This window comes from Hemicordylus capensis, chromosome 2, assembly GCF_027244095.1.
Source record: "Hemicordylus capensis ecotype Gifberg chromosome 2, rHemCap1.1.pri, whole genome shotgun sequence".
In the NCBI taxonomy this organism is placed as follows: domain Eukaryota; kingdom Metazoa; phylum Chordata; class Lepidosauria; order Squamata; family Cordylidae; genus Hemicordylus; species Hemicordylus capensis.
Window position 1 is genome coordinate 248,756,067 of NC_069658.1, and position 15,162 is coordinate 248,771,228.

The window sequence follows — 15,162 nt, forward strand, 5'->3', positions numbered from 1 at the left end:
ATCATGGGATCATTGTAGAAAACTCAAATGAGAATGGCAGTTGGGTGTGTTGAGGCAATAATAAAGAGATAAATATGACAAAGGGATACATATGACTTAGAAACCATAGGAAAGGGACTGAAAATAAAATAGCACAGGGATTCTCTAACTTGGATCCCCAGATATCACTGCCAATCTCCATCATTCCTGATCACAATGGACATTGTGGCTGGGATAGGGATGATGAGAGTTACAATCCAAAAAATTTGCAGATCCAAGTCTGAGAACTCCTGTGCTTTTTTATTTTCAGTCTCTTTCCTAAGGCCTGCACATTACCATTTTTAAGCAATATTTATTGGTCATCCACAACTTAAGCCCAAATAAGTGCAACCACATCTATTCTGCCCTTGATACTTCCCTTGCCCCTTGCCCCTCTTTTATGTCATAGAATAAGTATGTCTGTCATAAAACAGTAAATTTTAAATCTGAAAATCTGATTTAACTGGGTCTAATTTTTAACTTATTTTTTCTTAATTTTGTATTGGTTTATGTTTGATTGTCTTTGTGAGCTGCCGTATCATACTGGAGGGGCAGGATAGAAACATTTCAAAGAAATAATAAGACTGTTGTCATTCAGATTGCAAGCCCCTCAGGGCAGTGACGTCTCCTCTCTTGGCTATTCTAAAAAGTGGTATGTACATTGACAGTGTTATATGAATAACACTAATATTTCCTGAGTGTATTAGTGAGTTGTTTGAGTTCTTGCTATGATTATTATTTCTCTTTATCAAGGTATTTCCACTGTATTGCTGTTACTGAATTATTTCTGCTGCTGCTAGGAATGCAGAAGCTGAGGCTATTCACATGAGCATACAAAACCGGGCTAAGGGAGCCAAGCCCGTTTTTGCACACTCATGTGAATCACAGGGACGGGCGTAGCAAGGTTGGAGTGGGCCCAGAGACAAGATTTTAAAATCCCCCCCCCCGAAGCTCAGCTCACGAAGTAAAGAAATATTAAATGAGGCTGAATAGTGGTAACAATAAGCATATATATATATATATATATATATATATATATATATATATATATATGCTACAAAAGAACATATTCCTAAATTATTTTTAAGGAGGTTTTGAAAATTGTGGACGATGCAAGTCATTTATTGGTACTAGAGAAAGACATGCTGTTCTGGTAGCTCCAGGTCTTTAACACTTACATCAGTTTTGGAGGATGAATACAACTGAATGAAGCCCGGGCAGGTGCGTGGCTGGGGGAGTCAGTCATGTGACTTGCTTCTGGGGCACCCCCTAAGGCAGTGGGCCCCCAGACAACTGTCTCCCCTTGCCCTATTATAGTTACGCCCCTGCACAGGGATCACACCCGATCCTGGTGGCTGCACGGTGGCAAACCTGTCTAAGTAGCCTCCTGGTTAGATGAGGTCAAGGGAGTGACTGCTCCCTTGAACCCATTTTTCTGACTGTGTGTCAAGCAGCCGTGATGGACTGCGGTGGATTACTGGCGGGGGATCCCAGTAATGCACCATGCACTCGCGTGGTACATTCTTGAGGCTCCATGGAGGTGGGGGTGGCTGCGCTTCCTTGCACCTGACCCCCGGAGCTGCTGGGGCAAAGGTGTGGGTGAGTGGGTGATCTGCCTGGGTGGGTGATCTGCCTGCCCAGGGAAAGCTGAGCGATCGTCTGCAGGGAGGGCTGGGCAAACCCACTCTCCCCGCAGACTGCCGAGGAGCTGTTCTCACTGATCGTGAGAAGAACTTGCTCTTTGGGATCAACATGTGAAAAAAGTGGGGATTAGGTTAGAGTGAATTGAGGGGGAGTGAAGTAGCAAACCAGGAGATTCAAGAAGGGGTTTATTCCAGCAGTTTCCCAACCAGTATGATGCAGCACAATAGTGTGCTGTGAGACACTGGCCAGTGTGCCCCACTGACTTGCTCTGAGTTAGCTCAAGGAGCAGGGAGTTTAAACTCTCCACAATTGGAGCTGACTCGCTTGTGAAAGTCAGCTCCAAAATACCTTATGCGCGCCCTTCCCTGTGCATTATGGGGCAAGTCAGCTCTAGGAGGGACATGAGGGATGTTTACAAATAAGGATGAAGATTTTATCAGAGTAGAGAGGAGGGAGGAAGCAAAAATAAATAAAAATTATGCAGCGGTGTTTGTGCTGGGGGAGCAGTGTGCCCCAGTTCTGTTTTGTTTTAATGTAAGCATGGCTCTGGGTGGAAAAATTTGGGAAACACTGTGCTTCAGTATAAGTGAGTCTTGAGCCTATAGGAACAAGAGAATGAAAAGCACTGTACTTTTAAAAGGTTGTAGACCAATGAATAGATTCAGAGGAGGGCAACAAATTGTTTATAAACAATTTTGTAAACACAAAGTTGGGTGGGGCAGATAAAAATTTCAGTGGGGCAGGCCCACTCTAGCTCCCATCCCCAGCTATGGGCCTGCTTGAAAGTTAACTCGATCAGAATCAATAGGACTTACTTTTGAGAAATTATTATTACTTATTATTATTAACAAGAAGGATATTTATATACCACTTTTCAACAAAAGGTTATCAAAGAGGCTTACAGAGAAAAAGAATTAATTTTTTTTCCTGTCCCACAGGGCTTGTAATCTGAAAATAAACACAAGGGAGATGCCAGATAGGGCAGAGATGTTGTTCTAAGCCAGCTGCTCTTCCCTAAATAAATAAATAAATATCACCCCTAAATAAAGAAAATCACCCCTTTGAACATGGCAATTCCTTGACCAGTTAGGAAAGGTCAATATTTTTAGGATGAGAGCATTAATATGAATAATAGAATTATATAATGTCATAGAATTCTACAGCTGGAAAGGACCTCAGAGGTCTTGCTACAGCATCTGCCACAAATGGGCCATCCAGCCTCTGCCTGAAAATCTCTAGAGTACAAGAACCTACCACTACATGAGGCAGACTGTTCCACTGTCTGTCTAACAGCTCTTACAGTTAGGAAATTCTTCCTAATTTCTAGCCTAAATCTGTTCCCTTGTAATTTCAACCTTTGGTTCTAGTCCTGCCCTCAGGAACAGCAGAGGACACCGAGAAGACATTTGCTCCTTCTGTGTGATCACACTTCAATTACTTGGGGACAGCTACCATATTTCCCTTTGCTAGCCCTGCAGGACTGGCCTGGAGTCTCCAGGAATCAGCATAAAACTGAGGGACTAGGACCGGGGAGACCCGAGTTCAAATCCCCATTCAGCCATGAGACTTGCTGGGTGACTCTGGGCCAGTCACTTCTCTCTCAGCCTAACCTACTTCACAGGGTGGTTGTGAGGAGAAACTCAAGTATGTAGTACACCGCTCTGGGCTCCTTGGAGGAAGAGCGGGATATAAATGTAAATAATAATAATAATAATAATAAATTTAGTCTGGATGTCACCCATTAAATTCTCCAGAATTGCCTTCAAGAGTCAGCTGGAGAGTGGATGCCAATTCCTGAAGCCTCCAGGCCAGCGGAGGGTGGGCAACAGTGTTCCCTCTAACAGGGATTCCCAGATGTTCACTACAACTCCCAGCATTCCCAGCTGCAATAGCCTTTGGCTGGGGATTCTGGGAGTCAACAACATCTGGGAATTCCTGTTAGACTGAGTGGACACTGTTGGGCAACCCTACAAAAAAGCAGCGTTTCCACTGATCTACACAATCTTCATATTGTTGTTATGTATTTGTAACCCGCTCTTTCTCCAAGGAGCCCAGAGTGGTGTACATAGTTATGTTTATCGTCACAACAATCCTGTGAGGTAGGTTAGACAGAGAGGCAAGTGACTGGCCCAGCGTCATCCAGTGAGTTTGCATGAGTGGATGAACTCTGGTCTCCCCGCTCCTAGTGCCACCCTCTGAGCAAACATCTATCTACTGTATCTATATTATTAATTCCTGTGTAGATGGACCAGGGGGGTGCATGGCAAGCCACGCCCCCACTGAAGCACCTGATTGGGCAGTGGGGATTCCATATGTAGATAGGGAGAAGGAGCCTGTGAGAGCAGAAGCACCATGGTGATTGGGCAGTGGGGATTCCATATGCAGATAGGGGGGAGGAGCCTGTGGCACCATGATGATTGGGCAGTGGGGATTCCATATGCAGATAAGGAGGAGGAGCCTGTGATGGTTAAGGTCAGTTGGAAAGGAATGCAACTGTTACTGGTTAAAAGATGTTCTGTCAGCACCTGAGGGGAATGAGTGGTCATGGCAGCAAGGAAGTCGTCCCAGTCAACCACTGCTGCTGTTCAGAGCTACTGAGGCCATTGTCAGAGGGAGGCAGGCAGGCAAGAGATGGGTCTGGGCTTGTTAGATTACATACAGGTGAAACTCGGAAAATTAGAATATCGTGCAAAAGTCCATTAATTTCAGTAATGCAAATTAAAAGGTGAAACTGATATATGAGACAGACGCATTACATGCAAAGCGAGATAAGTCAAGCCTTAATTTGTTATAATTGTGATGATCATGGCGTACAGCTCATGAAAACCCCAAATCCACAATCCCAGAAAATTAGAATATTACATGGAACCAAGAAGACAAGGATTGAAGAATAGAACAATATCGGACCTCTGAAAAGTATAAGCATGCATATGTATTCAGTACTTGGTTTGGGCCCCTTTTGCAGCAATTACTGCCCCAATGCGGCGTGGCATGGATGCTATCAGCCTGTGGCACTGATGAGGTGTTATGGAAGACCAGGATGCTTCATTAGCGGCCTTCAGCTCTTCTGCATTGTTTGGTCTCATGTCTCTCATCCTTCTCTTGGCAATGCCCCATAGATTCTCTATGGGGTCAGGTCAGGCGAGTTTGCTGGCCAATCAAGCACAGTACACTGTATACTTTTCAGAGGTCCGATATTGTTCTATTCTTCAATCCTTGTCTTCTTGGTTCCATGTAATATTCTAATTTTCTGGGATTGTGGATTTGGGGTTTTCATGAGCTGTACGCCATGATCATCACAATGATAACAAATTAAGGCTTGACTTATCTCGCTTTGCATGTAATGCGTCTGTCTCATATATCAGTTTCACCTTTTAATTTGCATTACTGAAATTAATGGACTTTTGCACGATATTCTAATTTTCCCAGTTTCACCTGTATTTCCATTTGCACATTTACTAGAACTTTGATAAGGTGCAGTATTCCATAACTGTAGCGGGGTTCCCAGCTCTGACCAAAGCTCTTCTGGACCACCTGAAGATTTTTTGGCCAATTGCCACTCCACCTCACCTCACCCCACCCCCCCCCACCCCACCCCCCAATAGTTTTCACAATACCAAGCAGTTAAAATCTCCATGATTGCTTTCGAGAATCACTTGGAGAGGGATGCCAATTCTTTCCCAGAGACTGAAGCTAATCATGCAGGGGGGCAACCCTTGCAAGAGTTGATTGCTTGCTTATTTTTAAGCTCATGTTTCCGCTGTGACGGAAGAGCATTTTGTGGATTGTTTTCACTGCCAAGGGGTTAAACCAACAGAGCTCGGTTTGTTTCCTAGAGAGGGCAGCACAGACCTGAAAAGAAGAGAGAAGACTCTTGTTCCTGTTAGGGGGTGGGGTTTGGTGTACAATTCCCTACAGTGAGTACAGTTACAGAAAGAGGGGAAGAAGAAGAGGAATTAAAAAGAGGAGGAGAGCCCCCGAGTCCCAGTAGGGAGCTGCGTGGAGAGGTAGGAGCTGAGCAGAAGAATGGAGAGGCATCTCCTGGAAAGTTGCAGGCGAGGCAGGAAACTGGAGGGAAGAGGCTCTCTGTTTTCCCAGTCCCCCAACCTTGTGATCAAGGGGTGTCTGTCCCAGCAGGGTCCTCCCCACTAGGTTCCTTCCAGATTAGGCAGAGAGTTTGGTGCTTCTTCTCTGCTCAAAAGCATGTGGGTGGGACATCAGTGCAGGTGCTTTTAAGGGCAGGTGCTGGGAATGTTGCAGTCCAGGGTGGGTGGCTGAGAAAGAGTCCATGAGGACCCATCACAAAACAAAACAAACAAAAACCAGAGAGAAAACCAAACTGAACAAAATCCTGGATCTTGAACAAAATCCTGGATCTCCCACATGGAGACGTTGGAACAAGAGTGTACGAGTGACAGGAAATTTTTCTTACCTGCTTTCCTGAAATGTTTTTATCCCCTACCCCATAGTATTATGGTTAGCCACCTAATGGCGCAGTGGGGAAATGAACTGACTAGCAAGCCAGAGGTTGTCGGTTTGAATCTCTATGGGAAACACCTATATTGGGAAGCAGCGATATAGGAAGATGCTGAAAGGCATCATCTCATACTACGCGGGAGGAGGCAATGGTAAACTTCTCCTGTATTCTACCAAAGGCAACCACAGGGCTCTGTGGTAACCAGGACTCAACACCGACTAGACGACACACTTTACCGAGTATTATGGTTAGAATGTCAGACTAGGACTTGGGAGGCCCGAGTTCAAATCCACTCTCAGCCATGAAGCTCACTGAGTGTCCTTGAGCCAGTCGCCTACTCTCAGCCTAGCCTGCCTCACAGGGCTGTTGTAAGGATAAAAAGAGGAGGGGATAACCTTGTACACCACCAGTGTTCCCTCTAACATGTTGACTACAACTCCCAGAATCCCCAGCAGCAGTGGCTTTTGCTTGGGGATTATGGGAGTTGTAGTCAACAACATCTGGAAATTCCTGCTGGAGAGAACACTGTACACCACCCTGAGCTTCCTGTAGAAAGGGTGGGAGAAAAATGAAATAAACAAGAGCCCTATTTGGGCATTATGTTAAGCCCTCATATGAGTGTACAACGTACACAAGTACAGATCTGTACACAGGTACAGTTATTCACACATTACACTGAATACAAATGCAGCAATATACTACCTTTTACCGTGCATTTGAGGGGCCTGTATCCAGGTTCACTTTGACTGTACCTCCGTTAATTTTTAAAGTGAATCTGGGTACAGGGCCCCTGAAATGCAAGATACAAATTTTGTATGAATAGGGCTGTTTTCTTCAATGCACGTATAGTAGTATATCCTTATCTGTACCCTGCATTTGAGAGGATTTGTGCCTTATAAAAATGAACACAGGTCCAGTCATTCACACAAAAACATGTACAGGTGTACACAGACACATGTATGTCTGAATAGGGCTCAAGTTTTTTGGGGGGGGGGGGATGGTGGACCCACAGGCATCCCCTTCTGTGTACCTCTCCACTCCCAGTCTAAAGAAGGGGCATTCTGCCTGCCACATCTGAGGAGTATTTTCACATCTTAAGTCTTCTTCAGACATTATACTGTACCTGTGTTCAGTTGTCTGGACACTTGTACATGTGTTTGGGTGAATGACTGTACCTGCATTCATTTTCAGAGTGAACTTGGGTACAGCCTCCTCCCACCCCCACCCTGCCATAAAAGGCAGGGAACAGATAAGCCCTATTCAGACATTAGAGGAATTATAGTTTGGTGAGGATACTGAGAATTCTTTACTTGGTGAGAACTGGTAAGGGTACTGAGACCTTCCCCTCCAACCCAATAGTACAGGCAAGGAATGCCAATTTAACCTGTTCAAGTCTGTAGCACAGATATGCCCTTACTGTCACCACTGTGCAAGATGCTTGCACAGAAGAGATAGAAGCACTTGTCCCAAAGACCTTATAATCACCATGATATGGAGGGATTCATTATTGTAAATCTGAGTGTGCCTGCGTCTTTCTATTTATGCCCATTGCTGCCAGTGGCATTATATATTTAATTTTAATTGCTGTGAGCTGCTCTTGGAGACATTTTTTTGTCTGAAAAGTGAGTTTAAAAATATAACCTGTAAATGTTTCTGTACACACATGCTCTTTGTCTCTCTTTTCTCTCTGCAGCTGTTTTCCCTAGGGCACATCTCAGCACACCTGTCTAGATCCCTGCCACTTACTTTAGAGTTTTCTGTAGTGTGACATTATCTTTGTGACATCACCCAAGGATGAAAATGGAGGGTCAAGACCATGCAAGCTGTACACAAGGGGAAGTATTGGATGGAACAGGAAAAGACCCTCATGTCTTCCAGGGCACTAAAGCTCACAAATCTAGAATGACTATGGAGAGAGGATGTAAGCCCCCTGAAGCAATGCATTCTGGGAGTACTGGGGGGTCCCTCAGAAGGGCATTTCCACTTCAGATGAAAGAGGAACCAGAAGACAGTTTGGTCCAGTGGGAGGTGTTCCTAAGAACTGTGGGATCTCCTCACTCAGAACTGGAAATTGCACAGTTGCCTGAAGAGCCTACTCCATGGGATGATACTAAGGCCTTTCTGGCCTCCTTTGAGCAAGTGGCTGAAGCCTGCCGGTGGCCCAGGGAGGAGTGGGTGGCCCGACTCTTGCCGGCCTTCAGTGGAGAAGCTGAGCAGGCCTTTAGCAGGCTGGATGTGGCAGCCAGGGGTGACTACAGGAAGGTGAAGGCAGCCATCTTGCGAGGGGAGGCCATCAGCAGGGAGAAGCAGCGTCAACACTTCAGGCGTTTCTGCTACCAGGAGGCTGAGGGGCCAAGAGTGGCTTACAGCCAGCTTCAGGACCTTTGCAGTCGGTGGCTAAAAGTTGAGAGATACACCAAGGAGCAGATCTTGGAGCAGCTGATCTTGGAGCAGTTCCTGACCATTCTTCCATTAGAGATCCAGAACTGGGTCAGGGAACTTGGCCCAGAGACCTGTGCTCAGGCAGTGGCCCTGGCAGAGGACTTCCTGTCACGACAGCGAGAGGCTGAGAGGCAGGAAGACCAAGTGAGACCCTGTCACTGTGTTTTTTGTATGTCAAGCAATTCATGTTGTTACCCCTCTGGAACTTGCTTTTTGGCGACTCCAAGGGTAACGGAATCAGGCAAAATTCCAAAATGGAATTTTGGCAACTCCGAGGGTAACGGAATCAGGCATGTCACCACTTTTCCAATGACTGTGGCCACAGGCAAATTTTCAAGTTGATATTATACAGGTGAAACTTGGAAAATTAGAATATCGTGCAAAAGTCCATTAATTTCAGTAATGCAAATTAAAAGGTGAAACTGATATATGAGACAGACGCATTACATGCAAAGTGAGATAAGTCAAGCCTTAATTTGTTATCATTGTGATGATCATGGCGTACAGCTCATGAAAACCCCAAATCTACAATCCCAGAAAATTAGAATATTACATGGAACCAAGAAGACAAGGATTGTAGAATAGAACAATATCGGACCTCTGAAAAGTATAAGCATGCATATGTATTCAGTACTTGGTTTGGGCCCCTTTTGCAGCAATTACTGCCTCAATACGGCGTGGCATGGATGCTATCAGCCTGTGGCACTGATGAGGTGTTATGGAAGACCAGGATGCTTCATTAGCGGCCTTCAGCTCTTCTGCATTGTTTGGTCTCATGTCTCTCATCCTTCTCTTGGCAATGCCCCATAGATTCTCTATGGGGTCAGGTCAGGCGAGTTTGCTGGCCAATCAAGCACAGTACACTGTATACTTTTCAGAGGTCCGATATTGTTCTATTCTTCAATCCTTGTCTTCTTGGTTCCATGTAATATTCTAATTTTCTGGGATTGTGGATTTGGGGTTTTCATGAGCTGTACGCCATGATCATCACAATGATAACAAATTAAGGCTTGACTTATCTCGCTTTGCATGTAATGCGTCTGTCTCATATATCAGTTTCACCTTTTAATTTGCATTACTGAAATTAATGGACTTTTGCACAATATTCTAATTTTCCGAGTTTCACCTGTATATACCCACTGGCAAGAGTTGTTATCTTTAAAGCCATGAACGGCTTAGGTCCGAGTTACCTTAGAGAGTGCTTTCTTCTGCACAATCCCCACTGCATGTTAAAATCATCTGAGGTCCATCTTCAGTTACCACCAACACGTCTGGTGGTGACTCAGAGGCAGCTCTTCTCTGTAGCTGCTTCTGTGCTATGGAATGCACTCCCGGCAGAAATCTGTAATTTGAGTTCATTATTGGCCTTGTTGTTTTTACAGTTTTCAATTTTAATAGTTCATTGATTTTAGTTTTTTTTAAAAATGTAAATCGCCCTGAGCCATTTTGGAAGGGTGGTATAGAAAACAAAACAAACAAATAAATAAATAAATAAGAGAACATCTCCTACCATAAGGCCATACTTTAACAAAACCCTTAAGTAATGCAGTGTCTGAAACTTGCAAAATACATTGGTGACTGACTCAGAAACATTCATTACTGATGTTTTTTGCATGCTTCATAACTTATCTATAATATTTATGGATTTTGTAAAAAAAATATGGCCTTCAAGTCAGAGATGTTCTCTTTCCTGTGGATATATATAATATCAACTTGAAAATGCTTATGACTGCATTCAGAGGTACACTCAGGTAATTTTGGAGCCTGGACCTAAAGGCCTTTGGAGCCACCTTCCTCCCCCCACTGCAAGTTAAGCATCACCCCCCTATTCTCATCCCACATATTTCTTTCCCCACTCTCCCGTGTCTCTAAACTAAGGACCTGGCACAGGTCATAATCACACTTGGCTGCCCTGCAAAGTATGGGGCAGCGGCAACCCCATCATCCAGGACAGACTAAAGAGGATTTGGGGGTCTCCAGAGGATGTGGAGGCCCTGGATTTCAGCCCTGAAGTCCAGGGGTAAGAGCACCACCCACTGCAGTCATAGAAAAAGTGGTCGCATGCCTGTTTCCATTACCCTTGGAATTGCCCCTTTCTCAGGAAAGAGAAGCGGATCTTCAAGCTTAAAGCATCCACCCAATGGGGCCTGGTGAGGCAGCTGCCTCAGGTGTTGGATTGGAGAGGCGTGCCCAGGGATCACCATCTCTGCCTCACTAGGCCTTGCACTACCCAGCCTGGTGGCAGAAGTTCCTCTGCCACCACCACTCAGACTCGTCCTTTTTTCTCTCTGTGTCCTTTCCAAGTATGGTGATGGGGCTGCTAAAAATAGGGTTGTGGGGGGCAGAACTGGAACCTTTCAACTAGCACTTCCTAAAAGGCTTCATTGCCACTGTTACAGGTGGAATTTGAGGAGGAGGAGGAGGAGGCAGTATGTTTCTGGGGGACAGATCAAGCACCCTCCAAGAGCAAGCAGAAGTTCCATGTGGAAACCAAGCAGGAAGATGATGAGGCGGCCGGCATGTTGGGTAAGAAAGGATGCCTTATCGTGCCTGGCTTCTCAGTCGCTCTGTTTGTTTGTTTATATATTGTATTTTTACACCACTTGATACAGACATCTCTAGGTGGTGTCCCTGTTGTCCCTAGGTTGACCTAAACCTGGGCTTTACAACTTCGGCCCTCCTTCAAATGTTGGACTACAACTCCCATCATCTCTGACTATTAGCCAGTGTGGTCTGGGGATGATGAGATGGGAGTTGTAGTCCAATGGGAGTTGTAGTCCAACAGATGGAGGGCTGAAGTTGTATATGAACCTGTGTTGGGCTACAACCCCCATCAGCCAGATGGAGAACTACAAATTCCAGCATCCAGATATTGCTTGACTATAACTCCCATCATCCCCAGCCACAATTGACTTTGGCCTTTGTGGCTGGAGATAATGGGAGTTGTAGTCCAGCAACATGTGGGACCCAAGATTGGGAACCCTGGGACTAACCTAGGTCTCCTCCTCTTCTCTCATGGAATTCAGGTGGCTGCTCTGTCCTTAGAATCTTCAGCGTATTTATAAAACAGACTAGATATTCCAAGAGGAAGGAGACTTGATAAGTTGTCTAGGAGTTTCTTTTTCTTTTCTTCCTTCCTTCCTTCCTTTGCTTCTTCTTTTTTTTGCCAGAGCCTTGGGAGCTACCAATGAAAGATGGCGGTGAGGAGAGTGGTGGAGACAGAAAATGGTGGCTTGTCCAAAAAAATAAAATAAAATAAAATAAATCTACAAAATTAATCATAGTCCCATTTTAGAGAAAGGGCAAAGTGATCCTCAGAGATATACAACTCAGCCAGGCATTTATGTAATTGTGCATAAGGTTCCATATGAGCAATCACACACTTTACCCTGCCACTGCAGCAAGAAAAGCAGAGAGAGAGAGATTGAAAATGGTGCAGCCACACCCCCACTCAGCTAGCCAATCAGATTTACAGTATTGGCTGGAAGGAAAGGGAGAAAGAAGCAATATCCTGCTCTTCATCCAAAGAGCCTGAAACAGTGTGCGTGGTTATGTTTATCCTCACAATAACCCTGTGAAGTAGCTTAAAGGTAAAGTGTGCCGTCGAGTTGGTGTTGACTCCTGGTGCCCACAGAGCCCTGTGGTTGTCTTTGGTAGAATACAAAAGGGGTTTACTATTGCCATCTCTCATGCAGAATGAGATGATGCCTTTCAGCATCTTCCTATATCACTGCTGGGAAACATACCAGCGGGGATTTGAACCGGCTTGATACCTCTGGCTTGATAATCAAGCCATTTCCCCGCTGCGCCATTAGGTGGCTGTGGTGTAGCATAGCTGAGAGATAAGTGACTCATCCAGAATCACACAGTGAGTTGAATGGGCGTTTGAACTCAGGTCTCCCCGGTCGTAACCCAACACTCTAACCACTGCACTATGCTGTCTCTTTGAATGGATGCTACACGCTGCATGAATGTAACATGCAACCAGCCTCTAATATGCTAAGGAAAAAGGGTGGGGTGGAGGAAAGGATATGCAGTCACATATATGAGGTTTTGTAGATGATAATAGAAAATATCGCTCTTGTTGCCTTAAGGTCTTCCAGTTGTCAAGGGAGTGTATTGCTTAGTGGTTAGAGTGTTCTAGAGTAGGGGCAGGTATTAGATAGCTCGGGAGCTGCTCCTGGCCTTTTCTGAAGTAGCTCTCTAGGCTTTTGGGGCTGCTTCTGCCCCTCTGCCCTTCTAGCCGGTACTACAGCTCTGATTGGCTGGCTGAGTGGGGGCATAGCAGCGCTATTTTAACTTCTTTCTTTTGGGGTGATCAGGGTTGCTCTGGCTTTTTATCCCATTAATTTCTCTCTAGTTTCTTCCCCCACAAAGCAGCCTCTCTTGCTTCTCTCCTGTCCTGCAGCAAAATTATCCTGGAACTCAGGAAATTTGATGTTAAAATCTCTTATTCTGTTGGTATGAATTTTTGTACAAGCTGCCATTTTGTGACTAGTTCTGCATCCCCAAGCTATTGTTGTGCTGGTAGCTCCCAAGGCTTGGGGCAGGAAGGAAGCCGTAAGTCCCAGAAGCCTTAAATCTGCTCATTCCTGTTCTAGAATGTTCTGTGACATCACAGTAGCTCAGCCAATGACTAAGCCAAATGGTGGTCAGACATCAGTTGCCTTTTAACTATATCTTTACAGGCCTGCTCAACTTCAGCCCCCCAGCTGTTTCTGGACTACAACTCCCACAATCCCCAGCCACAGAGGCCAATAGCCAGGGATTATGGGAGTTGTAGGTCAACATCTGCAGGAGGGCCGAAGTTGAGTAGCCCTGCTTTATAATAAAGCAATATATCTTAACCTTTAGGTGTGGTAAGATCATGAGGTTGAGATACTTGTATATGCCATTTTGTTCAAAGTCAGGGTTTCTTAACCTTGGGCCCACAGATGTTGTTGGACTACAACTCCCATCATCCCCAGACATGGCCTTTGTGGCTGAGGATGATAGGAGTTGTAGTCCAACAACATCTGGGGGCCCAAGGTTAAGAAACCCTGTTCTAAGTTAAGGTTCTCAGGAACAGGACTGGTGCTGAGTCTGGTGGAGGTCTTGGCAGGGGGCCTCTGGTTGGTCCCCTTCTACCTCAGTGGGGCCCCCCTCCTCTTATTATGGCGGCACAGCTTGTATTTATTTACTGTTCAGTGCAGAAGTAAAAGCAACAGTGTTCTACCATTTCCCCTCCATAATGTCTCCCTGGCAGTGTGCAATGGGGAAACGCTATAGCTCAGTGGAAGAGCATCTGCTTTGCATGCAGAAGGTCCCAGGTTCATTCCCTCTGATCTCCAGGTGGGGCAGGAAAATATGCATCTGAAACCCTGGAGAGCCCTTGCCGTTCAGTGTAGACAATGTGGCGCTCGATGGATCAGTGTTCTGACTTGGTATAAACCAGTACTTTGGTGGGGATATGGCTGTAGCTCAGTGGCAGAGTACCTACTTTGCATACAAAAGATCTCAGGTTCAATCCCTGGTATCTCCAGGTAGGACAGAGAGACACCTGTCTGAAGCTCTGGAGAACCACTGCCAATCAGTGTAGGTGATACTGAGCTAGATGGACCACCAATGGTCTGGTGTGGTCTAAGGCAGCTTCTTATCCTGTGTAATGACGCACTACATTGTGGGAAGGGAACTGGCAGGTATAATATGCCGCCAGCTAGAATCCAAGGTGTTGGGGAGCACCCAATCACAGGTCAGGCCAGATCCTCCTTGCGGGGGCCTGGGTAGGCATCAGAGTAAAGTGCTGGGCCCTTGGCAGCGGCCCCGTGGTGGCACTTTTAGCTGCAGGACCTGTTTAGGAATGTGATGTCATAGGAACATAGGAAGCTGCCTTTTAGGGAGTCAGAGCCTTCGTCGATCTAGCTCAGTATTGTCAACCCAGACTGGCAGCGGCTTCTCCAAGGTTGCAGGCAGGAGTCTCTCTCAGCCCTATCTTTTTTGATGTCAGGGAGGCAACTTGGAACCTTCTGCCTGCAGATGCTCTTTCCAGTGTGGCCCTGTCACCTAAGGGGAATATCTTAATATCGTCTCCCATTCAAATGCAAACGAGGGTGGACTCTGCTTAGCAAAGGGGACAATTCATGCTTGCTACCACAAGACCAGCTCTCCTCCCAAGGTCATTATTGGGCATTTGTCACTGATGTCTGCGAACAGCTGCTTCTTCCATTGAATAAGGGCTTTGAAGCAGGGCTTGCCAAATCCCAGGTGCCAGGGAGCCGTGGCACCCAGACTAGTATATTAAGAAGACACAGTTATTTAATAAAATCTTTATTTGTCCTAGGCAACTCTGTTTCTGTTTTAAGTACGTTCCTTGTAAAGGAACCCCATCTAGTCTCCCCTCCTCCACAGTGTCCATTACTAAGTCCGGTAATTTGTGAAGTGTCCACTGTCTGGCTCCTAAGTTTTTGGGCTGGCTTCTAGATCCATTACAATTTGCCAAGGCCTGTTCGAAGGAAACGTTCCTTTTATTTCCACGCTTTTCAAGTTCCTTTTTCACCTGTCCAGGGAATGAGTTGTTTGGAATTCTTTCATTTATTCAACAG

At 45.5% G+C, this 15,162-nt stretch overlaps 1 protein-coding gene across 8 annotated transcripts in view; it reads left to right on the forward strand.

Annotated features, from left to right (window-relative positions):
- The window catches only part of LOC128342211 (zinc finger protein 397-like), a 37,269-nt gene that overhangs the window by 13,903 nt on the left and 8,204 nt on the right, over positions 1-15,162 (forward strand). Inside the window, exons 1-3 of one of the 8 annotated variants that reach the window (XM_053289288.1) lie at positions 97-670; positions 7,833-8,725; positions 10,981-11,107. In XM_053289288.1, the coding sequence (XP_053145263.1) occupies positions 7,934-8,725; positions 10,981-11,107 (919 nt within the window). In that variant the 5' untranslated portion in view covers positions 97-670; positions 7,833-7,933. The other 7 variants (XM_053289287.1, XM_053289293.1, XM_053289292.1 and 4 more) reach the window with 7 other exon arrangements.